This window comes from Thermobia domestica, chromosome 3 (assembly GCF_964235325.1).
Source record: "Thermobia domestica chromosome 3, izTheDome1.hap1.1, whole genome shotgun sequence".
Classification (NCBI taxonomy): domain Eukaryota; kingdom Metazoa; phylum Arthropoda; class Insecta; order Zygentoma; family Lepismatidae; genus Thermobia; species Thermobia domestica.
This window is the reverse complement of record NC_137456.1, coordinates 26940892-26966611: the sequence shown is the minus strand read 5'-3', so window position 1 is coordinate 26966611 and position 25720 is coordinate 26940892. Positions and strand designations below refer to the sequence as shown.

The 25720-nt window shown below is 35.7% G+C and overlaps 1 protein-coding gene across 3 annotated transcripts in view; it reads left to right on the top strand.

Annotated features, from left to right (window-relative positions):
- Mrtf (Myocardin-related transcription factor) overlaps window positions 1-25720 on the top strand; it is a 548717-nt gene that overhangs the window by 302984 nt on the left and 220013 nt on the right. The window contains exon 1 of one of the 3 annotated variants that reach the window (XM_081750579.1): window positions 8223-9496. The exons of the other annotated variants lie outside the window; for them this stretch is intronic. Within the exon in view, the coding sequence (XP_081606705.1) occupies window positions 9418-9496 (79 nt within the window). The 5' untranslated portion in view covers window positions 8223-9417. Of the gene's footprint in view, window positions 1-8222; window positions 9497-25720 lie in introns of those variants that run through there. 3 annotated transcript variants of the gene reach the window in all.

Below are 25720 nucleotides of genomic sequence, written 5' to 3'. Positions count from 1 at the left end.
GAGCAAAACTATATATTTTCATTAAAAATTCAGCACGTGTTACAGTTTCGCCAACTAACTCTTTGGCTTCATCAGACACTATGTGATACAGGATAACTGTACGATCATATATACATACAACAGATAAGATATCTTTCTTCTGATTGGCTACTGGCAGCAGCAAATCCCTTTCAATTATATAGGTACCTATTTGAAAATTTCTATATAGATGCATTGTATTGTTGCTAATTACACAAAATGACGATCTTAACTAATTTAAACTAACAATTAACTTAAACAATTAAGTAAATAATTAAACACACACACACACACACATATATATATATATATATATATATATATATATATATATATATATATATATATATATAATGAATGATTTTCATTTTCGGTGAAATGTGATTCAAAATTCTGCCATTGAATCCTCACACAGTGTTGTCAGGTATTTTAGAACAGAGATCGCCTTAGCAAATCAGATATTCTCAGAGCATGATTTTCAAAAGAAATACTCCAAGCATATGTGTATCCAATTGTTCTTTCTATAAAATAGATATAAAATAAAAACTATTATAAGGCGTAAAAAATAAAATAAAATAAAATAAATTATAATAAATAAACATATAAACACTATTACACCTAAATATGCACACATATACATATAGACACATATATAACATGTACGACAATCAATACATATATATTCACATTTTATACTTTAAGCTTTTGTAACAATTTATTCCACTGTTGGTCTATATTAAGTCCTGAGTTGCAGTTCATTACTTTATTACCCTCCATTTCAATAAATGTGCCTCCTCCAATTTTCTGACTATGCTTCTATCTTCACGGCCTAAAATTCTCACTTCTTTCCAATTTACTGCATGTCTCGTGTCCCTTATATGTTTGTAGACCGCATTTTTGTCCCTCTAACAAATTAATATATATATATATATATATATATATATATATATATATATATATATATATATATATATATGTGTGTGTGTGTGTGTGTGTGTGTGTGTGTGTGGTGTAATTATTTAATTAATTGTTAGTTTAAATTAGTTAAGATCGCCATTTTGTGAAATTAGCAACAATACAATGCATCTATATAGAAATTTTCAAATAGGTACCTGTATAATTGAAAGGGATTTGCTGCTACCAGTAGCCAATCAGAAGAAAGATATCTTTGTTGTTGTATGTATATACGATTGTACAGTTATCCTGTATCACATAGTGTCTGATGAAGCCAAAGAGTTAGTTGGTGAAACTGTAACACGTGTTGAATTTTAATGAAAATATATAGTTTTGCTCAGCAAATAATTAGTTTGTATTTAATTATAACAAAGCAAAGCTTCTACTTATGGAAAATATCACGGAAAATTATACGCAAGCCGTTTAGTATTTACAAGTATGTAGTTGTTACACAAAGTCCGCCAGAAAAATATGTTTAAGAAAGACAATCTATATATCATCGTATTGCGTAATTACATTTAATTATTCTTGCAAACATGTGTTACAAACCTTCAACTAAGCATATGTTTACATTAGATGTTCAAAATGTTGGCCGTTGCTTGGGACTTTCCAGAGTCTTGGCTATAAGATTACAGAGGCTTGTGAATCGGTCTCCATTGATACATTGACCGCTGTAGCTGCAGCGATCGCTTGTCGTTCCATGCGCCTCAAACTTGTCAATAATGCGTTCAATTGTTGGTGGATTGGTGCTTCAGTACCAAACTCTCCTCTCCACTGACATTGCACTTTGATGACATTCCGAAACCTGATAAAACACTTCAAAACGTACTTACGCTGCTACTTTTATTATCTCACTAATCTTGCTGACAGTACCGATGTCTGTTGAGCGAAATACTGTACTACAACATAATTTTAACTGAAAACAATTGACAATGTCGATCTCTGTTGGGCGAAAACCCATTCTACAACATACTTAAATCTCAGAACAATAATTGTCAACCCTGTCAGTATCCTGGTACAGGATGACAAAGAGTGTATACATCTTTTCTGGCGTACTCTGTATGTACCAGAAATGTTGGGAGTAGATTATAACAAAACTGTCAGCCATTAAGAGTTGTGCTTTATGTGAACGTTCTCGAAAATGATTTTTATATTCATTTACTAATATGTAGTATAAGATTTCAAAGGACTGCTCTTCAGAATTATATTCCAAAACTTTATATTTGCTGATTGTTATTGATTTACATATGAACGTTCACGAGAAACGGAAGCGTGATAAAGAGCCGTAAATTTTAATTGATTAATTTATTTGTTAAATAAGAAAGAAATCTGTACTTAAATAAATTAAACTTTTATGTTTCGTCCGTCTTTTATTTAACTGATGTGTCAAGCTCAGTACTTTAGAAGTGTTATTTTAAATAAATAAAATTTGAATGAAATACTTCTTTCTCTCCTGAAGAGAAATCTTGGAAGAGCTGTTTTATACTTTGATAATATGTCTTCTTCGTAACTGCATCTAGATATTCTAACCTTGGTCTTCCTCTTCCTGATTTTCCTTCTGTCTTTCCCTCTATCAACACGGCGTTCCAATCGGAGTGCCGAATAAGATGACTAAGCATGCTGTTTCTTCTTTTTCTATTATCTTCATGATCTGTTGTACTTTATTAGCTTCCTTGAGTACGTCTCCATTCCTTTTCCTTTCGGTCCATGATATGCGCAACATTTTGCACCAACACTACATTTCAACTGCTTCCAGCTTTTGTCAGTGTCCACGTCTGTGATCCGTAATGCGCCACGCTACGTACCAGTGTCTTAATAAATCGTTTACGAACGTCAAACGACACATTTCATGATGTTAGCAATGGAATACTTTGGTTGTAGATACTGGATCTCCGTTTAAAAAAAAAAAAAAGGAATTTATAAAGAAAAAAGTTTTTGTTTGGATTTTAACAACGTGCTGGTAATGGACTGCCCTGCTGAGTTTTCCTGTTTGAACATTTATTGAATGTTTCGATAGGCAGACTTCGCGCCGGACCACAAATACTCACATTGATACCAGCTCTCATTTGCAGCTCTGCGCGAATAATAGACTACTATTCCGCATCAAACCTTTCATCACATGATCGGTTGTGTCCAAAAATGTAGGCTTTTAGAGACACAAAAGGTGGGCGAGTGGTGTGTTGGACGCCACTACACGAGATGGGCTCCGAAGTAAAACTTCGACTGCAATTTTAGACTGGCGTCTAAATAGTTTTGATTACATTATGTAACTGGTCTATACTTGATAATATGACATACAAAACTTCAACATCTGATTGGAAATTGAAGAACATGAAACAAAGAAAAGCGGCACAAATTATTCCCTTGTGCTTTGACTCTTTCAAATTTGGTGTCGGTATTCAGTTGTTAAGTTCTCGTTGTGATCAATTCAGTAGAGTTAATCCATGAATTTGGATGTGGATGTTGTCTGATTTTGTACGTAATAAACAGGCTTCATTGTGTGTTTCAATCCGAAACTCTTCATAGTCACGTTGTAGAGATACGAAAAGATAAAAGGAGTAAGGAAAAATAAAAGAATTTAAAACTGCAGTGGTGAACGACTGGTGAAAATCAGAAATGTTATGGTAATTATGTGAGAGGACGGTAATAGGACTATGCCATATGGAAGTTCTTCCATTTCCACCTACTTCTCATTGCTCATTATTTACTCCGCTGATGGCCCTCTTCCAAGTGGGGTGAAAATAACCACTATGAAGTCCATGTAACAACTTTTTTTTTTTCCTTTCGTATCGTAAAGTTTCTTAAGGCATCATCCAAGTACAGGGAATTCAACGACAGATGTAACAATTGCATCACAGGAGGCTTTTGTTTCATGTGATTTGGCTTCAGTATTTGTCAACGTAAGCATAACTAATTGACAGATAAATATCAGCCTTCTCCGATGGATGCAGATCATTTTCTTTTTATGATATGTATCTTCAAGTGACGTTAGAGCTTGCAGTATAAAATGTGTCTTTGTACATGTGTTATGTGTATGCTTCACAACTTAGCTTTTCACATCGTGACATAGAGTTGACAGTTCAGTGACTGTTTCAAAGACTCCCTTTGCCTTAAGAGTTCTCCGTCGGTAGTTCACTAGCATAACGACGAGAGAAGGGGAGACAGGGTAGAAGATATCAATTTGTCTCTAACTGTGCAATATTACATATATAGGGTGAGTCAAAATGATGTTCCCGATTTCAATGTTTTTTTTTTTAATATGTATGTAAAAAGAGATTACATACACTGATTGATTAACTCAAAAAGTTTTCTTTTTTTAACCCTTTCAGACCTGATTTTTTATTACTTTCCGGTGTTATTGTTATTTTGAATTATTATTCTTTATGACTTAACAAATGAAATACAACCGTCAATTCGTTTGCGGATGTCATATTTAGAGAAGTATGGACGAAACATTTTGCGTGCATTAGGGTTGAAATACGTATGTAAAATAAAAATGGGATTAATCGAACACATCATTGTGATCTATATAGTTTAGAAACTCAAAATACATCACTAAAACAAAAGGAGAATTTATTGCAAATAGCTTGTTTCGTCAAGAATAAAAGAGCCTACGTGGCTGAGCTTTGTCCATTGTGATAGCCCCTGCAAGTAGTCTACAAGAAATGTGTATTGCTTCCTGACAACGGATTAAAACACCACAGAAATAGTGGAAAGTGATTTAGAAAAGTTCAAAGAATTCTGACATAAAAACCCAGCCATTTAGAATCCTCCAGAGTAATTATATTAAGCTTAAAACTTAATGTACACAAATGTGACCACCAGGTCTGAAAGGGTTAACATTATAAATGTTCAACATGCTATCAATGAGTTACATGACACACACCTAGTCTATTATCAAGTTCATACCAAACTCTTCCTGGCATGTCAGGATCGATATCAGCCACAGTGGCTGTGATGCACTCACACAAATCAACCACAGTTGTTGCAAGGGGCGATACAAATACCCTAAATTTTCCATAGAAATGCAGTTGAACTTGCACAACCGACTTAGTCACATGAAAATCAAGTACACAGAACGCTCTGTGGCCTGTAGAAGCCATATTGCTCACTTCGACTAAACTGCCTCCTGGTGGACGTCTATGTAACTATGCCTCTGCAAGAGAGAGAGAAAAAAGAACTTTTTGAGATTATATTCCAGAAAAAAATATATTTTCAAGAAAAGCTCATTACTGTTCGAATAATAAATTAATGAAATCGGGAACATTTTGATTCACCCGGTAAGCATATAGCGTAATATTATTGTATCTTTCTGTTTCGTGTCTTAGTAAATGTCTCCGTTGCAGAAAAAGCAACGTCCTCGACTTCTTTAAGGCAAATCTTTATTAAAAGTGCATAAGTAGCGACGCCAGCTTTAATGTCTTGGAGGGCATAAGTAGAGAGGCAGAGCTATTTTTAAGACGAAGCTATTTTTTATACCGAAAATAATAGGCTTATATTAATTGATCGGCATTATAATACAAAGTTTGTCCATAAAGTAATGAGACTGGAACTGGTAAAAGAATTTATTGATCCGATCGGAACATATTATTAAAATTATTCAAAATAGTCTCCTTGGGCGTCGATATACCGCTGCCAACACGAATCCCCCGCTGCAAAGATTCCTTGGAAGTCAGCTGTCGTAATCTCTTTCAGAGACAGCCTATTGGATGGCGGTAACATCATGGAAACGATTACCTTTATGTTTATAGTTGATTTGTGTTATCATATTTGAAATAGGAGACTAGAGAATACCGGTTTTCAAATTCCTTGTCCTCAAATTTATATACTTGTTTGGTATATGATCCACACAAAATATATCTTCTGGCTCCTAAAGCATATTACTAAAGGAAGGGGAAATTTTTGCATACATTCTAACCATTTCTGGGACACGGTGGCTCAGTGGTACAGTGCTTACCTTTAGTACGTGGGGTCCCTGGTTCGATCCCCGGCCAAGTGAGTTGTTGACATCGTGCTCATGGATTTTATCGGGTAAGTCCCGTTTCCTCCCACTTTATCATTCCACCAATTCTATTATGATCCACTTGCTTTGCTCATCGTCTCTCGTAACCTAACGAGGCATAATCCTGGGACGTTAAACTCTAGGATTTCATTTCATTCTTTTGTAACTATTGCATTTTTCGTACACTTATTGCTAACACCCTTAATGTAACTACGGAAACATTTTTCTTGTTGAATGTTACTCGAATAGCTCTAGACAGTCGTTGGCACTAGCGGAGCCACCGATCCACCGATTTGCTTTTTTAAATTTTCCTTGTAATAACCGATTTTCCTTTATTCTTCAAACATTTCTACTTTTTTTCTTTTTTGGAGTACAGTAATTAAATGAGTTTTCTTATTATAATTGGAGGAGAATATTTGGCGTGGGAGACGCGGGTTCGATTTCCGGCGTGAGTTTATGTGGTTCGGATTCCACGTTAATCAGTAGATCCCGTCTCCTATAGCCTCGTTGCCGAAAGGGATGTTAAAATCAACTCAACTCAATTGGAGAAGAAAAGTGAGACGTACTGTTTTTCATGAAATTTGAAATACAGTATAGCCGCTATTATCTGCGAGTGTCGTGAAGTACAATATAGAATAAAGAAAAGATGTGTCCAAAGCAAGAAGCAAAAAAAAAAAAAAAAAAAAAAAAAAAAAAAAAAAAAAAAAGATAGAAAGAAAAAAACAAAAAAGAGCAACCGTTTTCTAAAAGCGAAACTCTTTTACAGTTTTTTGTTTGTTTGTTTGTTTGTTTGTTTACTGTACTTTATATTAGTGATTTAGACGTAGAACGAAGGTTTCAGCTGTGTTTTGCATACGTACTTTAAAAGTTATTTTTTGTACTGCAAAACAATTTTTATGATTATTTTTTTTTTTCATGTTTGCACCTCATTTTTAGCTTTTTTTCGGATTATCCGCGGTGCCCTTGCTCCCGATTCCGTGGATAATCGGGCTTTACTGTATTTTAAAGTAATAGCCCGTCCCTCTATGGTCTAATGCGTAGCGTATATACCTTTGGTGCACAGAAATCAAAAATTTCACAATAATTCACTTTCCTTAATCATCCGTCTCCTGTAGCCTTAAAGTCATTAAAAAAAATCATTTCATTTATTTAAAATAGTATTTCTCATGCAAGAAAAAAAGCCGTGGAAAAAATTCTTTCTTTTTTTTCCCTGCATCTCTAGAGTATAAAAATACAATATCATAGCAGTGACCTTCTAGGCAGTCAAGTCATTGTCTTATCTGAGTGTTCTCTCCAGAAGCGCGTTGCTCTCTGTGACAGAGTTCTGAAGGCAGCAGAGCAAGCATTTGGATGACTTGTTTTTTCCCTGTAGCTTAAAAAAATCTCGGAATTCTTTCGTTTACTGTTTTCTTGTTTTACAAATCCTTTTACCATTATTTATTTGCATATTTAATATCAATCTTCATTAGCCTTTTGGGTATTGACGTAGTGCATTCAACTAAAGATTTTCCCAGCCGGAATATACTTTTTGTTGATAAGGAAAATACATGCGTTAATTAGCTTGAGATGTCTTTTTTTTCTTTTCTTTCATCCCTTTTACGTGTAGTAGGCTAAAAAATTGGAGACAATCTGATCGTATAGAAAATTCTCGTTTCAGTCGATTATTTAATTAGTAGTCTCCAATCAAATCTTTTGTTTTTTAATCTCAAACCCTAGTAAAAAAAAAAAAAAAAAGGTAAACATCTCAATCTCAGCGTAACGTTCATTCTAATAATAAACAATCACGTTAATAAATGTCCTTACCCGCTTTTCACTTGCCAGACTGACACTGATAGATATTACGTGCATTATCGCTTGTGTAACGAAGCTCTTGAATATTTGTAATAATCTATATAAATAAACATGAGAGTGACTATGTTTGTTACTTAATAACTCTTAAACCACCCAGCCGATCTTGATCAAATTTTCAACATAGATGAGGTTCGAAACTGGGATAGTTTCTATCATTTTACTTTGACGGTTCAACTTAGAGAGGGTATATATATATCTATATATATCTATATCTATATATATATATATATATATATATATATATATATATATATATATATATATATATATATATATAATATGATCGAAAATGACGGATATTAGTGCCGAATCGATAGTTTTCGGGGTCGCTAAAATGAACAGTGACACTTCCGATGCCGTTTAAATCCAAATTCAGCCCTGTAACTTGGGGCAGAGGGAGGAGGAAGATACATAAAAATGATCGGAAATAACCGATATTAGAGAGCGCTTCAGTAATACTAAAAAATGACTTGAATAACGGAACATATTACTATTTTTTCTTATTTTGACTCAGCGAAGCGGGTGATTAACGCTAATATTGTATGAAGTTTGGAGCGGTTGGTGGGTAAACTCAGTAAAATGATATATTAATTAAATAAATATGTTAATGATGAACAATTATGAGCTTTTAATTAAGCATGATTTTAACATGCGGGGAGAAGACTCGGGCAGTACAACTAGTGTATTTAATTTTTATACATTTCATTTTATATATACATATAGTTAGAAGTAAATGTCATAGTCAAATGTGGTTGTGACTTGATTAGTGTAATTTGTAATATTTATTTTACTGAGCTTAACAAAAAAAAAAAGAAGAAGAAGAGGGAAAAGTATTTCTTGTGTAGAAAAAGAAAAAGAGAAGTAGTAAAGGTTGCTGTTGAAGATGGGCAGAGCAATTATTGTGTCGTGCCGTGTGGATTTGCTTTTCATGTGGCAACGTTGTGTTGATGTCTCTACTGTAGGCACGCGTCCAAATACCGTCAGCCTCTTGGGACGCGTGCCAGGACTTCCCCCCACGACTTCTGCCGAGAGATCTCGAGTAGCGGCGAATGAGCCGAGAAGCTCTCTGGGATACTGGTACAGGAGGGAGACCTGAGATACGGGTAACAGCGGGGAGGTAGACGTTTTTTGATTCTGCCGAGAAAACAGAAACTACAGTGAACTGTTCTCGGTTGCGTCATGCGTGTGTAAATGTGTGGTTGTGATTAGGATGATTGAGATGTGATTTTTTCAAAGAGTGTACATAAAACTTCCCCTTTCATATTTGGTGCCTTAATTTAAGTGCCTTAATAAACTGATACCTTCGCATAAGTTGTACAAAAACATTGAAATATTTTCATTTGCTCATGAATACTGGGCGTAAAGGAGTGACGTTTAAACACTCTGTGTGATTATAGAGAAACAGTGGATGTTGTTTTAAAAAAATCGCAAAGTGTATTACGAATGGCGGGTTTACGAACAAGAACTGCGGTGGTGTCGGCGCTTTGCCGTCTCCTCCGTACAACCCGCCAAGATGGACTGATGGGGTCGGAAATGACCCCCGGCTATCTGGTTCGTTGGTAACGGAGCGTCGTCTCTAGGAGCCCCCAGCAATGCCCGTAAGCACGACGGTGGATCCGCAGCCCAGCAGTGCTTCGACAGGGGACACGATCCACTGTAAACACTGTGAAGGTAAGCTAATTTTCACGTGCGTTTTTTTTTTTCTTTTTTTAACTACGGCTAGAGTCCAGTCTAGCAGACTCACATGAGTCATCTTAAGAAACATTCTGCTCTAAAATATACATCTGAGAACTACTTAGAAACATGAAAACGTAGTTTGATGGGAACAAACTTGAAGTGTAACATTCGTGTTGCTGGCAACTTATTATATGTTTTATTTATTTATTTGCCATATATAAATTTCCCTGCTCATATTTGTATTAAGAATGTTTTTTCTTATATCTAGTTCGAAGTTTATATTTGCTTATTATGGCGAATCATGAATCAAGGAATCAAATAAAAATGTTGATGTCATTTATAATTAGGAAAATATGAACAGTAGGGATTGATTATTATGGTTTCGCGAAATGAAATTAATTTTTCATCTATTGCACTTGTCAAGGAAGTGCACTCATAGCCTAGAGTTAATCTGGCATTTATTTATTTACTTATAACTTTCAGATGCTTTAGGCGATTTTAGTTACATTTTAAAAACAAATTAATTGGTGCTAAATAACATATGACTTTATCAATGGGTCTCTTTTTATCATCCTTTGATATTTCTTCATTTTGCATTTTTGGTAATTCAACATGTCGTGTTTCCGTCATTCTTATAGCAATTTATCGTGTATTCTGAATGAAACTCCTACACCATGCTCTGTGTAATGTATGTAGTTAGAAGTTGGAGTGTATTATTTAACTCGTCACTATTCAAAAGCTAATGACAAGTGATTCATGACAAATCCAATTTTGAATGTGACTGTATTAGAATTCAGACGAGTTGTAGATTCAAATCCTGAATATATTTAATTTGTATATTCAGCATAAGTACAATGTGGAACCATTCTACGGTGGAGATAATTAACAATGCGAAGTGGGAAATATTTTAGTATAAAGTCGTCCAAATGGTTTGAGTAAAAGGCTCAAGATGGCGAGCCACAGAATTTGAATTTGGAACCTCCCGGTTGCGAAGTGCGAACACTGGCCGTTCGTCCACGCTCCCCTGGTAATCAGTAAGGAGCTCAAATAGATAGAACGCTACATCTGGTGCGAAGGTTGCAGGTTTAATCCCTGGCTTACGTTGCCTTTGTGATGTACAACTACTTACGTTCTTGTTAGTGTTACTCATGTTCTTTCGTTTCCGTGTTTCGTCATAAGTCACGCGTGTTCAAATGTTTCATGATTCACTTAAATTCGCCATGGTAGTCTCCATAATTGTGACATGAACTATTCTTTTTTTCTCTAGAAAATACATAAATACATTCTAACGAAGTCTACACGAATCAGAATGGATACAAATTTTGAAAAGAGATTTATGTCTGTGAAAGAATATATTATTGATAAGAAAACGGATGTATCTTACTAATATTGGGACAACACGGATATGGGAATCACAAGTGATTGTTAATTGTGCTGTTAATAACAGTAGTTCAAAGGTCTTAAAATTACCTTCTGAGAACAGATTAACAAACTTGAATCTACTTCATGCTAACCTTGTGGCAGTGTAATTCGTAGTGGCATGGGTATCTTTTTTTTTTTTTTTTTATGAGATAATCTATTTTCTTCCTACATCATCCATTCATTATTTTTTCGAGCTTCCTTAGCCTAAAAGACTTACACATGACTCCTTAAATTTATTTTATTTTGTTTATTTAATTCCAGGTTGATTATTAGGATTTATCCTCTTTCATTATTAAAAATGTATGCATAAATGTTTGTGTCGCGGCTTCCGTGTAATCGAAGATGTAGCTCGCATTCTTCGATACCGGATTTAATTCCGAGCAATACTTTCCATGTTTATCCAGTACTGTGACATGTTTGGAGAATTACGTGACTTAAGAGGTAGTAAACTTCGATCTAGAAAGCTAAACAATGACATTGAGAACTGATGCATTGGTAATGCACCACACAGTTAAGGATACCATTTGACAGATCATAGGCCTTCGCGACGTGTATACCGGATAGTTTAGTTCCAGTAGCATTTAATCTCTGTATACTATATAAGTTGCATGCTGGTTGTTGCGCAAATAAGCTTTCATATGTATTTTAAAAAGCCTCCGGGGGCATGGTGGCTCAGTGGTAGAGCGTTCACTTCTGGTGTGTAGGGTCCCTGGTTCGATCCCCGGCTAAGTGTTTGTGGTGGATAACGTCATGTCTATGGGTTTTTCATCGGGAACTCCCTTTCCTTCTACATTCTCATTCCATCAATTCTTCCATTATCATTTACTTTCCTTAATCATCCGCCTTAGCCTACAGGGCATAATCGTCGGTCGTTAAACTGAAAGATTTCATTATTTTTCTAAAAAAAAAAAAAAAAAAAATCCTTTTTTGCCAGTGTATATACGGCTTGTTGCTGTGAATAAAATTACATCCTCTTTGGGGTGTTTGAACCGTCAATAATGTATAATTTATTTGCTAAACGGAAGAGAAAATACTGCGACTAACTAGCTATTAGTAAATACAATCAAAGTTCGAGAAAATAATACGAATAACAATAGAGAAATATACTTAACAATATATCAGGAAAAGTATCAGTTCCACCCTCTTTTTTTCTATCAATTTCGTCTATTTTATTTTAAGCTTTATTAGCACAATGTTTGATAAGTAATTTAATAAATAACACTCTAGAACAGTTGGATAAAGAGCGCTCAAACATAATTGTTTCGAAGCGGAAAGTGCGTGACCAATAGAAACAGTTCTACAATATGTTTGAAGTGTTTTAGTATACTGTTAATATGAGTACGTCAAGGGGTTGATTAATGAAGTTAGAACACGCTTAAACTAAAATAGTGCGAGTTAATCAGCGAGATATTACGTCAAGAAACTACGCTGAAGTTCTGAATGATATTATAAAATATATTCTCTTACATAGATCGTGAATGAGTTCCTTTTGCAACCAATCTTCAATGTGATTGAAGATATTAACAGAGAATAATTTTCAAAGAATGTTAAGAGCCTTCTGAATATTATTGTACGTTTTATGCCTTCCATGTATCTTGTATCTTATCTGAAGTACTGTAATTATTAACAAATGTTGAATCTGCGATCATTCGCAGACATTTTGCAAACTTTTGTTGTATTGCGCCTGGCGAGTATGAAACCCAACCAACTTTGTTGCGGTGTGGGAACCGTCTTGTCAAGGCGCAGCTGATTGTCAAACTATAATTTAGTGAGTGGAAAGCTTACACTGAAAGAATTGAATTCCCCCCGTTCCTTGATGTATAGTGAAGTCTGTGTCACTAGATATAGAGTTAGGATATTGTATAGATTTAGGCTCTTTTTTAAAATGGTCTTCTGTTGACATAGTCACGCCTGATTGCAAATTAAAAGCTTAAACTGTTGAATGGAAAATTTCACAGAGAAATGTCTTTTAAAGTGAAATTTAAAAAAATAAATAGAAGAAAACTAAACGCTCCTCGTAGTGATGTTAGCTGGAAATGTAGACCTTTTTAAAAATAATTTAGTAACGAAGAAAGTGTCTCCTCTGTGGAAGAATGTATCCCCAAAATCAATGTACACACATTTATCCTCTTTGACGAATTTTTCGAAAGAGTGGATTTTTTTTTTTTTTTTTTTTTTTTGCCCGTTAACTTCATTGGAATGTATGTTGGACAACATCGTGCTCGTGAGTTTTCTTGTGGTACTCCTGTACCATCCCACTTTCTCATTCCACCATCATTCACTTGCTTTAATCATAGTCTCCCTTACCTTAACAGGCATAATCGTTGGACATTAAATTGAAAGTTTTTTTTTTTTTCATTGGAATGTCTTGTGTACTTGCTGAGAGTTAGATCTTAACTCTCCAAGATTTGGTAGGCTGTCATAGGGAATACTAGCAAATAATGATGAATTATAGGGTAAGAGAAAGTCAAATTACATATATGATAAATTACATATAAGGTGATCGATGAAATGTGGCATTGTAGACTTGAATATCTTCATTTGACTTTAATAAATTCTTTTTAAACTAGTATCTTAACAAACGTGGCCTGCATACGAACCACAAATTCTCGTACGGGACATCGTGTTCTGTCGCTGATTCCACTCTTCGTTGGCAAGCAAATTAATGGTTTTCCTTCTCACTTCAGAATCAAGATCTCTGATTTGAATCTCGCTGTCGTCCACCCTGACTAAAGTGTTTCCAATGTTTCTCTTTAGTCTCACCAGATGAGTGCCACTTTTAAATACAACCTGACGGATTCCTTCCAGATTTCTTTCCATAATATAATACTAATTGTTCAGCGTGTGAGAAAATATGTTAAATATATAAATAAAGTTAATGTCTGTATGAAATATATAAACAAAGTAAATGTCTGTATGCCCAAATAAAAGATCTTGTTCAAATTTCTCAATGGAACATTCGATTATGAGTTCCAGTTTATAATCCACTTAAGATTAGAATAATATCCGGTTTCAAGGGGCCACGGTGGTTCAGTGGTAGAGCATTCACCTCTGGTTGGTGCGTTGGGTCCCTGGTTCAATCCCAGCTCGCGCCAAGTAGACTTTGTGGTGGATAAACACCGTGTGCGTTGATTTACTCGGGGTTCTTCCGTTTCTTCCCACTCTTCATTCTACCATTCCATGCATCATCACTACCTCCTTTAGCCTAGCCGGCATAATCGTGGGACGTAAAACTGGCATTACATTTTCGTTTCATTCAGCATATATTATTTCTATCATATTCTGCCGTGGAAAATGTCTTCCAAAGGGCAGTGTCTCTTAGATTTATTAACAGCATAAGTATAATTGCAAATGGTGTATATGATATATATATATTTAGAGGTATTCGAAATGACATTAATATCTTAATAATTTTATATTAAAGACTGTCACTCGAAGAGAACCGCAGTGACTCAATGCTAGATTGCATGTTTGCGAATTCGAATCGTGATTCGAGTGCGCAGTAGCTGGGTAGTAGACCACTGTCTCTTGTGGATGTGTCCCTGGTTTGATTCCAGGTTGTGTGAGTTTGTGGTAAATACATCGTGCCCGTGAATTTTTTCGGCGTTCTCCCGTTTCCTTTCATATTATCATTCCACCAATTCTTCCATCATCATTCACTTGCTTTAATCATCCGTCTCCCTCAGCCTAAAGGGCATAATTGTGGGACGTTAAACTGAAAGATTTCATTCCACTATATATATATTTGCAAACTGAAATAGATTGAGCTGTTGGTATCATCTTGTGATCCAGCTTTCATGGCACAAATTTAGTTCGAAGCTTCTAGGGACTTGTTCTTCATAACTTCGGTGTTATATGAGCACATAAAACACAAACTTTAAGCTGAAGCGGCTTAATTGATTGTTGCCTATAAACACACTTGAAACCTCTTGAGAAGTTAGCAGATTTTCCAGTGATTACTGGCTATCAATTGTACTAAAGATTTAAGTTATCCATGAAACTTATATACGGCTAATATGCGTATTCTTTGCTACTTGAATAGATTCAGCATTCATTGGTGCCTACTACAAATGTGACGGTTTTATTGTTTCCAAGAACGCTAAAATGAGACGCAAATAGCCGAATCTAAAAAGGAATAAGAAAGTGTGTAAAAGAAGGGGGAGAGTCATTGTTTTCTAGTTAACTGTGAAATAGACGAGGGCATTGAACCATTCATGTGTTTCGTAATGTCATAGAGGAGCCGCATTCTTTGTGGCTACCGTCCTGTTTAAACAGCTGTTATTTCCTATAAAAACTCCTACATTATGTCTCATTTCAAAGTACTAAAGATAAGTTACTAGACAAAATGTTCCCATTCTCTTAGAGCTGCGAGAAAAAAATAGCTCTATCGTTGATAGAAATTCGTGTGAACTTCGGAAATTCAGTGTGTTCTTATTTTCTAATAGCTTTACTTAATTTAAGTAGGTTCTTTGTTAATTGCCCTTTTTCATTTATAGTGACATACATTGTTTTTGCGTATAATTTTTGATCAGTAGCACTTCATAAGAATCATTTATTCGCCTCTTTCTAATACGATTGTTAAATGATGCTGACTGCTTGCGCTTTTTTTTTTCATTCATTTATGTGGGAAAGTAATATTTTTGTTTTTGAATCAAAAGATCCAACATATTTCAGGCAAAAATTCTCTTGTAGGCCATATATCTGGAGAACTACATATAATGTAGCGAAGCACAAACTATCACTTAACTCAATATAATGTGCTTATTCCATAAATATATATAAACGAAATCTCGATTTAGGGGCCGTTCAAGAATTTTACAGACCCTAATCCAAAAACTAATTATTGACCAAGACTGCAATCGTTTGATGCATTTTTTTGGTTATTGCTAAAAGTTTTGTTTCTTCTTTCAACTAGGGGGATATTTTAATAATTTGATCAAACTGGTTTCTTCATAAAATTATGTTAATGTCCCTTACTGTACGAAAATTAAATTTAGTGATATATACACTACAGTCCCATTTAACCAAATCCTAATTAACCGAATTTCCGGATTAACCGAGTCGCGTTTTACTCGTGCGTGACTTTATGTAAAGACAGCAGCAATGAGTACAATATTAGCTTTGTGTAACAATGGTTTATAAAAGTGTAAGTTCACAGTTACAATACATTGTTTGTACTTATCCATTCCCCATCATTTTTTTTAGAGCACACATTGTACTATACTGTAAAGGTGAGAACTTGTGCTAATTAAGATGGGTATGCAAATATAACTTTATTCTGGTTTAACCGAATTTTTGTCTAACCGACACTCTTGATCCTATCAAATTCGGTTAAACGGGACTGATCTAAATGTAAATTAATGAATTGAAATTTAGGTAAACTCTTGGAGCTGTTTGGTCTTATTCACTTACACAACGTGGTATTCTACCATTAGTGAGGATCTTTGCCCGTTGCTTTTGTTTTGGTTCCTTGCTTTTTCTTCACATTCTCTTTTTAATGTGTCCCTTTGCCCATCATTGCAATGCCTTTTCCTCTTTATTTCATTCTATTATGTCCATCCAAACACTTTTTCTTAATTTTTTTAGGGTTTCCCGTTAGTTTTTGACAAGATATTATTTGTTACGGAGGTCCGTAACAAATAAGATAAAATTTGTGGTAAGGTTTTGACACATGGCGTAGCTTGAATAGTGTCTGGGCCAAGACACTCCTGATACACCTCGATTTCAGCCGGAAGCTTGGTTGTGGCCGAATCGGCGACTCAAGCGGTCGAATCGCTCTTCGAGAGAATCCGAAGTGTATGGGATTCTTTATTGGGCCTGGCGTCCATCATGTACCGTCGAGACCCAGGAATGGTAGACCATTGAAGTTAATCACTAAGCTTGACACCTGCGAGAGATCGGCGATCGAAACACTGGTATTTGAGAAGTGCACCTTCATACAGCATGTCTTTCAACATAGGAAAGAAATGGACCTCCTTACTAGATATAATTTCCTAGGGGATTCTCTAAAAATTAAATTCATTCCCTTGATTAAGTAGCTTTATTAAAGAATTAAAAAAAAAAATTGTGTTAACAACATACCACTCGGCTATGGCCGAGAATGATACCTCAATTTTAAATTTCCAGTCTAGTTATGGCTGCTTTTTCACATAACCTTCGTGCTGGTCATGAGTTTACCAGAAATACCAGAAATAATCACAGAACAAGCTGTTTAGCTTTAATCATTGATCTTGGGCCACGGTTCACAAAACATTGAGAAAATTTTACGGAAATGTTAACTATCATCGTGGGTTGTTTGTCCCTAATAGTCTACTATTGATGAGAATTACCTTGAATTGAGATCAATCGATCACGATGCAGTGTAATTCTTCTTGGGAAGGCTTGCTAGTCGCTCAAACCCTAAGTTAAAAAAAAAAAAAAAAAAAAAAAAAAAAAAAAAAAAAAACCTGAAAAAAATCTCCAAATGAACCAAATTTGCTCGGAACAACGGGAAGATTACACGCTCGTCAAGCATTATTAATATTGGTGCTAATAGTTCTAATCCAAGCTTTCAGCAAGGGACGAGTACGTTTCAGCTCTTTCCGAGACTATCTCACTAAAACACAATGAAAATTTATAAAGTTAAAATTATTCTTAAATTCTTGCGTTTTCTATAAATCAAATTACAATCACATATTACGCTGAAGTGGGGTTAGAACTGTGATTTAGCTAGCTTTTCCATATTGTGACTCGTTTACTACAGCATTAAGCTTAAGTCTCTAGAATTTGCGTTTCTGTTTCCCAGCGCCAATCTTAGTTTTCTGATACCTCTCAGCGATAACTTTAGTTTTCGCCTACATTTCCCAAACATGTTTTGCTGATACATTTGCTTCTTGCTCATTGCAACAGAGATTCTACTGAGATTTTTGTCCTACCCCAACTCTACTAGCACTTTGTCATTATGTATATCTTCCTTCCGCCAGAATTGTTATGATAACTTCCACTTTATGAAGAGGAAGGTCTCTGGCTTTTCCCACTATGCCGCGATTAAAGGATTTCACAGAATAAATGGTTAATACACAAAACACGTCACGATCACTTTAAACTGGCCCGTTCGAACTGGTTGAACGCTTTGAATGTTGTAACTGTTTACGACTGCAACCACTTCAAACTGTAGTTTGTTAATGGAAACCACAATAGCTGTCTACAATTGAAACTCTACTTTCAGAATTTTCCCCCGTAACTAGTGCCATCTGCTGTTCAATGGTGATATAACCACTTCAATTGTTAATAAACAACTGAAGGATTGTATATTTGTAGTTTAACCATTAAATTACATGTTTTAGAATTCCAAAATTATGGCTGCGACATCAACTTTGCATTTTTCGAGCTTGAGTCTAATAATTTGAGTGTTATATATACAGGGTGTTAATGAACTATACCGACAAACTGTAAGAGGTAATTCCTCACATCAAAATAATAGAAAAAATTGATATGGACCTGTGGCGAAAAGTGCATAGTTTTAGAGCTAGGACTGTCCAAAATCGTGGAAAAGGCAAATTTCAACAGGCCCTATTTTGAATTCCAAAAACTGTGGATAGTGGTCCTTATCAGCGTAAAGGAAGCCACGCATACATAATCCAAAAGGCATTTTTCATCAATTTTCAATAGTAGATGTACAGGGTATTCCCTACAGTGTGTAATTCTCAGATATGCTCTCAATAGAGTTCTCAGATAAACCTTGATTTCAAGGAGGGTCCAAAGTAGTCAGGAGGTACGCCTCGACAACAATGGGCATCCAGTGCTTTGGATAGGTGTCGGAAGTGTTAGGGACCAGTAGCTCCATGTTTTCTTGTATCCAGAATAACGTGTGATGCAATGTATTTCGTCACGGTATATTTCATATTTTCTTCACTTATAAGCGAGGGAGAAAACATCGCAGCATGCGTTTTCCCGAGTACGAGAAACCGTGCTGCTGACGATCCTTAATACTTCCGACATCGCGCTAAAGGATTCCGTGTTCACTGCTGTCAAGACTTATCGTTTGCCTACTTTGGACCAATCATAAAGTCAAAGCATATCTTAAAATTCGGTTGATGGCATGTCTGGAAATTTCACCCTGCTTTAAATAATCCGTACACCCATTAACGTTAATGAAATGTGCATTTTTGGATTTCGTATGCGTGACTTCCTTTACGCTGATAAGGACCACCATCCACAGTCTCTCGAATTCAAAATAAGACCTCTTGAAAATTGGCGTTTTCGCGATTTTGGACAGCCCTAGCTCTGAAACTATGCACTTTTCCCCACAGCTCCATATGAACTTTCTCACTTATTTTGGTGTGAGAAATCACCTCTTACAATTGGTCCGTATAGTTCATTAACACCCTATATATATATATATATATATATATATATATATATATATATACACCCCTCTCCTCCCCTCCCCGAAGTTCTACCGTCAGTGAAATGATAAGAAACTTCCCATGTCAGAACTTCATCCGTGTTGGAAAAATTGATCGAAATCGGTCGAGTGATTCAAGAATTTTGTCACAAATGTAGTCAGTTTCATTTTTATTTATTTTTATATTATCTTCCCGCTCCCTCTCGTGTATGTTGAAAATTTTGATCGAGGTCGGTTGGGTGGTTCAAGCAGTATGAAGTCACAGTGACTTTCGTTTATAAATATTGGCTATAAATCTTGAATTTTGGCAAGAATTGTTGTGCAAAGTACATGCAATATCTTAGGTATGTTAGACATAATTGAATAGGCAAAAAATATTATTCTTTCTAGTGCGTTTACTTCACCATAAAACGATAACCACTACTTCTTCTGATTTCATTTCTTACGACTAGGGTTTAAGACGAAACGAGATAGAGTTTTCGTGACGAGATGAAACATCAGTTTCGTACCTTTCCGAGATAAGACTTTCGCGAAGGCAGCCCTACTTCAGACTTAAATAGTGTTGTTGGCCTATAGAGTAGCAAGAAATAAATACTCATTCGACCATGTTCATGCCATCAAAATTCGGTTGCACGGTTGCGTGTTGTGTAAATACTCTTAAATCAAATTAAGCCTAGAACTACAAATTATATACAAACATCTTTCGTAGTCACAAGTTGACATACGATTGAAAGAAGGATGCTTCTTGATGTTATTGTATGAAGAAACTTTCTGTCAAAGCGCGTTGCGTTAGAACAAAGGTGATGATCGTTTGTGTGTACCTGAGATAAATCTTTTGGATAGAAGTGAGATAGAATTTCCATTGGTTTGAGCAACTCTTAAAAGAAAACAATAATAAAAAGAAGCAAAGTGACAAGAGTCAACTCCAGAACAAGAGTTGTTCAAAACAACAGTTCAGCGCGTTGTCTTTCTGTACATTTTTATTTATCGCTTGTTTCCGTCATGAAGTGAGGATGTCTTTCTTCAGCGAATTAATCCTATATTCTTCGCTGTGATACCTTCTCACATGTCAGAGGTTAATCTGGAAAGTGCCAATGCCCTCTGGGCATGCTGATATGTTGTTTTCCACATAAAACAGTATCAGATCACTGCTACAGGTTATTTATCATCATATTTATACTTAATATCAGAAAAGAGTAAATTGCATATTTTAAAACTCGAATTATTAGTTCTAATTCGGTGCTTATTTGCGTATTATTATTATTATTATTATTATTATTATTATTATTATTATTATTATTACCTAGGTATTATTATTTAATTGCCTAATATAGGGTGTCCTATAAAAAACGCCACTTTTGAAATGTCCACCATTTCTGTTTTAGTAAGTTGGCAGCTCTGAATGTTACACGATTTTCATATACTTGTTCGTGGCAGTAGTCACGGAGCGTCGAGTTAGGGGGGAGTTAGGGGGAGGGGGCTTTCGGCATCTATGGCCATTTAGTCCGTTACGTATGAGGGATGTCGTCCCTCGGCGAGCACACTATCCGGGGAAAGAGAAGTAAGGAAGCAGCGTGGGACCTATGAGTTAGGTGTGAAAGAGGAAAACCTTATTCAGTTGGCTGGCCTGAAAAAGTTTTTTACACTTTTTCTACCCAGTGCCCCCACCGGGAATTGAACCCAGGAATGCTCGTACCGAAGGCGAGAGCGTTAGCGACTACGCTACGCGGAGCCACTCACGGAGCGTCGAATAGCACATGATCGTCATCTGTTTTCTGTACAAGTCGGAATGGAACGTTTCACGACGGAACACCCTGTTATCATAGTGAAAACTTACTACAAATGTTATGAATCCATTCCTACCAATACAAAAAACAGATAACGATCATGCGCTGCTTGGTGTTCCGTGACTACTAACTACAAAGACAACAGATGAAAGTCGTGTAACGTTCAGTGCTGCCAACTTACTAGAACAGAAATGGCGGGCATTTCAAAAGTTGCGTTCTTTATATTAAACCCTTTACATTCAGAATCTCAAGATTAGATTGAATCTCCACTTGACTACTAACCACAAAGACAACAGATAAAAATCGTGTAACGTTCAGTGCTGCCATCTTACTAGAACAGAAATGGCGGGCATTTCAAAAGTTGCGTTCTTTATATTAAACCCTTTACATTCAGAATCTCAAGATTAGATTGAATCTCCACTTGACTACTAACCACAAAGACAACAGATAAAAATCGTGTAACGTTCAGTGCTGCCAACTTACTAGAACAGAAATGGCGGGCATTTCAAAAGTTGCGTTCTTTATATTAAACCTTTTACATTCAGAATCTCAAGATTAGATTGAATCTCCACTTGACTACTAACCACAAAGACAACAGATAAAAATCGTGTAACGTTCAGTGCTGCCAACTTACTAGAACAGAAATGGCGGGCATTTCAAAAGTTGCGTTCTTTATATTAAACCCTTTACATTCAGAATCTCAAGATTAGATTGAATCTCCACTTGACTACTAACCACAAAGACAACAGATAAAAATCGTGTAACGTTCAGTGCTGCCATCTTACTAGAACAGAAATGGCGGGCATTTCAAAAGTTGCGTTCTTTATATTAAACCCTTTACATTCAGAATCTCAAGATTAGATTGAATCTCCACTTGACTACTAACCACAAAGACAACAGATAAAAATCGTGTAACGTTCAGTGCTGCCAACTTACTAGAACAGAAATGGCGGGCATTTCAAAAGTTGCGTTCTTTATATTAAACCCTTTACATTCAGAATCTCAAGATTAGATTGAATCTCCACTTGACTACTAACCACAAAGACAACAGATAAAAATCGTGTAACGTTCAGTGCTGCCAACTTACTAGAACAGAAATGGCGGGCATTTCAAAAGTTGCGTTCTTTATATTAAACCCTTTACATTCAGAATCTCAAGATTAGATTGAATCTCCACTTGACTACTAACCACAAAGACAACAGTTAAAAATCGTGTAACGTTCAGTGCTGCCATCTTACTAGAACAGAAATGGCGGGCATTTCAAAAGTTGCGTTCTTTATATTAAACCCTTTACATTCAGAATCTCAAGATTAGATTGAATCTCCACTTGACTACTAACCACAAAGACAACAGATAAAAATCGTGTAACGTTCAGTGCTGCCAACTTACTAGAACAGAAATGGCGGGCATTTCAAAAGTTGCGTTCTTTATGGGACACACTCGAGTCTCGAGTTACATTAAATGAGGTGAATCATAAATTTTCGAATCCGTGAAGTTGTCAGCTACATCTCAACTTAGAAAAAAATTGCGACTATAGGAAAATCCATTTGGGAAGAAAGATTCTAAAAATTCTGCCTATCAACTGCCATCCATTGGAGGTGGATCAACTGCTATTAGGCAAGAGAAAGAGATGTATCTGCGTCTGCACTCTCGGGAGGGCGGGATTCGAATTTTCTTCGACTGCCTCCTTGATGTATAAGTCTAAGTTATTTATTTATTTTTAATGTTGTTTTATGAAATTTTTCATTTCTGTTCAGTACCAGTGCTATTTGAGACATAGACTTACAGTTTAAGGTGGATATAGAACCACCGGATTGTGTTCAAATTTCAGTGCTTTCACACCGGGAATAGAACCCGAGACCGCGTTTGCCAAAGGTGCACACGCTAGCCACTAGACCAGCAGTGAGAGTACGAATTACGTACTGAGCGAAGAAGAGTAAAATTTTAGGTGAATTTATAATATAGCAATCTTATGAATTTTAGATGGATTCATAAGATAGGTAATTACTAACTATAACTCACATTAAATGTGCTTGTTAGACACTAAGAATTAGTTATTAATTGATTGAAAGTTACTGATATACCCTTCTGTAAAGTTATTTGATATTTAAACAGTAACAGATATAATGTTCTTTTTGAGTGCTTTTAAATAACGTGAGAACTATTAGCTATTATACAGAGAAGATGGATAGCACATTGCATGAGCGGTGTAAATCAGTTCGAGATTTGATTATATTCTTACGGGATTTCCTTCGTCGTTGTTAACGTTCAGTTTACGAAGGGTTAAAAAGTTTTGATCCCCTGGTGGGAACAACACAAGAAGAGCGCAAGAAGTGCTCGGATTGTTCTTTGTCTATGTTTCTCGCTCTTTGTCAGTAACTAACTACTTTGCTTTCTCAGACTTAATTAAATTTTGATGTTCTCCGTGTCCTCTTGAGGTTTGCGTTCCAAACGAGCGTCTTTGGCCTCGATCGTAGAGTAAATTTAATGTTGAGAAATTAAATTTGAATTTCGGTGCAGTTAGTTAAAAAGTTTTAATGTGATTTTGTTGGTGTTATGACTTTTTTTATATGGTATCAAGGGAAATGAGAATAATAAACGTAATTAAAAGTGTGAAGATAGTACAGACATTAATGTTGTCAAGTATGAGAATGAAAGTACTCGCTTATAAAATACATGTTTATATTTAAATAAGTATTTCTCTAAGGCAGGAATTTAATTTCTGCGCGGTAGGAAGCGAGAATAGAGGCTAATACACTACTCGTAAGCATATCTTCGATTACAGAATGGTGCTATTACTGTTTGAACGGTAAATTGTTACTAGAACAATTTTAAACGGCTTTAGTACAGGATACTCTCTTACCCAAGGGAACATTTCAGCTCAATGGTACAGCGCTGACATTTGGTGTGAGACGTCCCTTGTTTGATACCATACCATGCAAGTTTGTGGTAGACAACATAGTGCCCGTGGGTTTTCTCGGAGTTCTTTCTTTAATATCAGCCAGATATCTCCTTTAGCCTACTGGCATAAAAGTGAGATGTGAAACTGAAAGATTGCATTTCTTTTTGTATTCTCTCACTTGTATTCTCATTTCTTTTCTCTCATAATCGTTCACTTGCCTTAATAATCTCTCCCTTAGCCTAAAGGACATATACGTGGGACGTTAAACTGAAATATTTCATTTTCATTTCAAAGCTTGAGTGGAATTATCCTATTTTAAAGAAAAGATTTGTCTCTTAATAAAGGCAGTTAAACATTATGACATATGAAAATATAATAGCAAAATAAACACTCGTAGAAAATTATTATTTATTTGTATTTTAATGGTTATTATATTAGCTATTTCTGTGTTTATTTTATCTATTTTATCTATTTTCGTGGTTCTTGGACCGCATGTTTTGGGATTTTTGGTATATATTTATATGTCTGAGTTCCTTTTCGATACTTAGTGTGGTATGCACAAGAACAGTGAAATATATATGTGATTGGATAGTTGGAGTGGAACGTTGCTTTTCATAACCGCGGGAAAGGCAAACATTATATATTATACAGCATATACTTATATATTTTTATGTATCATTTATCTTTATTAATTAATCTTACAGTAACAAGATTTCAAAAACAAATAAAATAGCATTTGAATAGTTTGAATACAGGAACTGTTCACAATACAGCTTGTTGTTTCACAGTATTCGGATCATATACTTGGTGATGAAGCCATATGGCACATGCCTTGTTTAAAACCAGTTACCTCTTACTTTTGAGAACAAGATCCTGAGAAGAATATTCTGACCCAAGAGGAACGGGAATGGGGAATGGCGGAAACTTCATAACGAGGAACTACATAATTTATACGGTTTACCCAACATCGTTAGGGTCGTCAAGTCTAGGAGGCTTAGGTCATGTACCTAGAATGGAAGAAAGTAGAAACGCTTTCAAAATCTTGACTGGAAGACCCATTGGAAAACAACCATTAGGAAGACCTAGGCGCAAATGGGAGGACAATATTAAGATGGATCTCGCAGAGATAGGAATACAAAGTAGAAACTGGATCCAATTAGCTAAGAATAGAAGTCAGTGGAGAGCTTTTGTAAACGCAGCATGGAACGTCTTGGGTTCCATAGGCCATAGAGTTAGTTAGTTAGTTTTTACCTCTTACTTTTAATTTGAGCTTGGAAAAAGAAACATCCTGTACTCTCAACGTGCAACATGAGAGGTCACGAAGTGTCTTCACTGCAGAAGCGAATTTACTTCAACATTTTGTAATTCCAGTTGTTAATTCGTAGAAATGTTTACACAAAACTTGACTGTGTATTTTCTGTAGCCAACAACGTGTGACTGGTTAGACGCACCGGTTGATGAAATCATTGCCTTCGACGACCATATTGCAGTGTGAAGAAAGCTTGGCGCCTATCGAAGAGAGCGAAAGAGAGAGATCTTGGTCGGTGGAGGTCACGTTGGCAGGTCATTTTGAAGGTTATAGGAAAGTTAATCGGCCCGTAAAATTGGCCCTCACGATCTTTGCACTGGCAAAATGCCCCTTGACTTTCCCCCAGACAGTTGCTCTTCTAATGGGATGCTTTCTTGATAAATAGATGGCGTGTTTTCTCGGTCCATGGGCC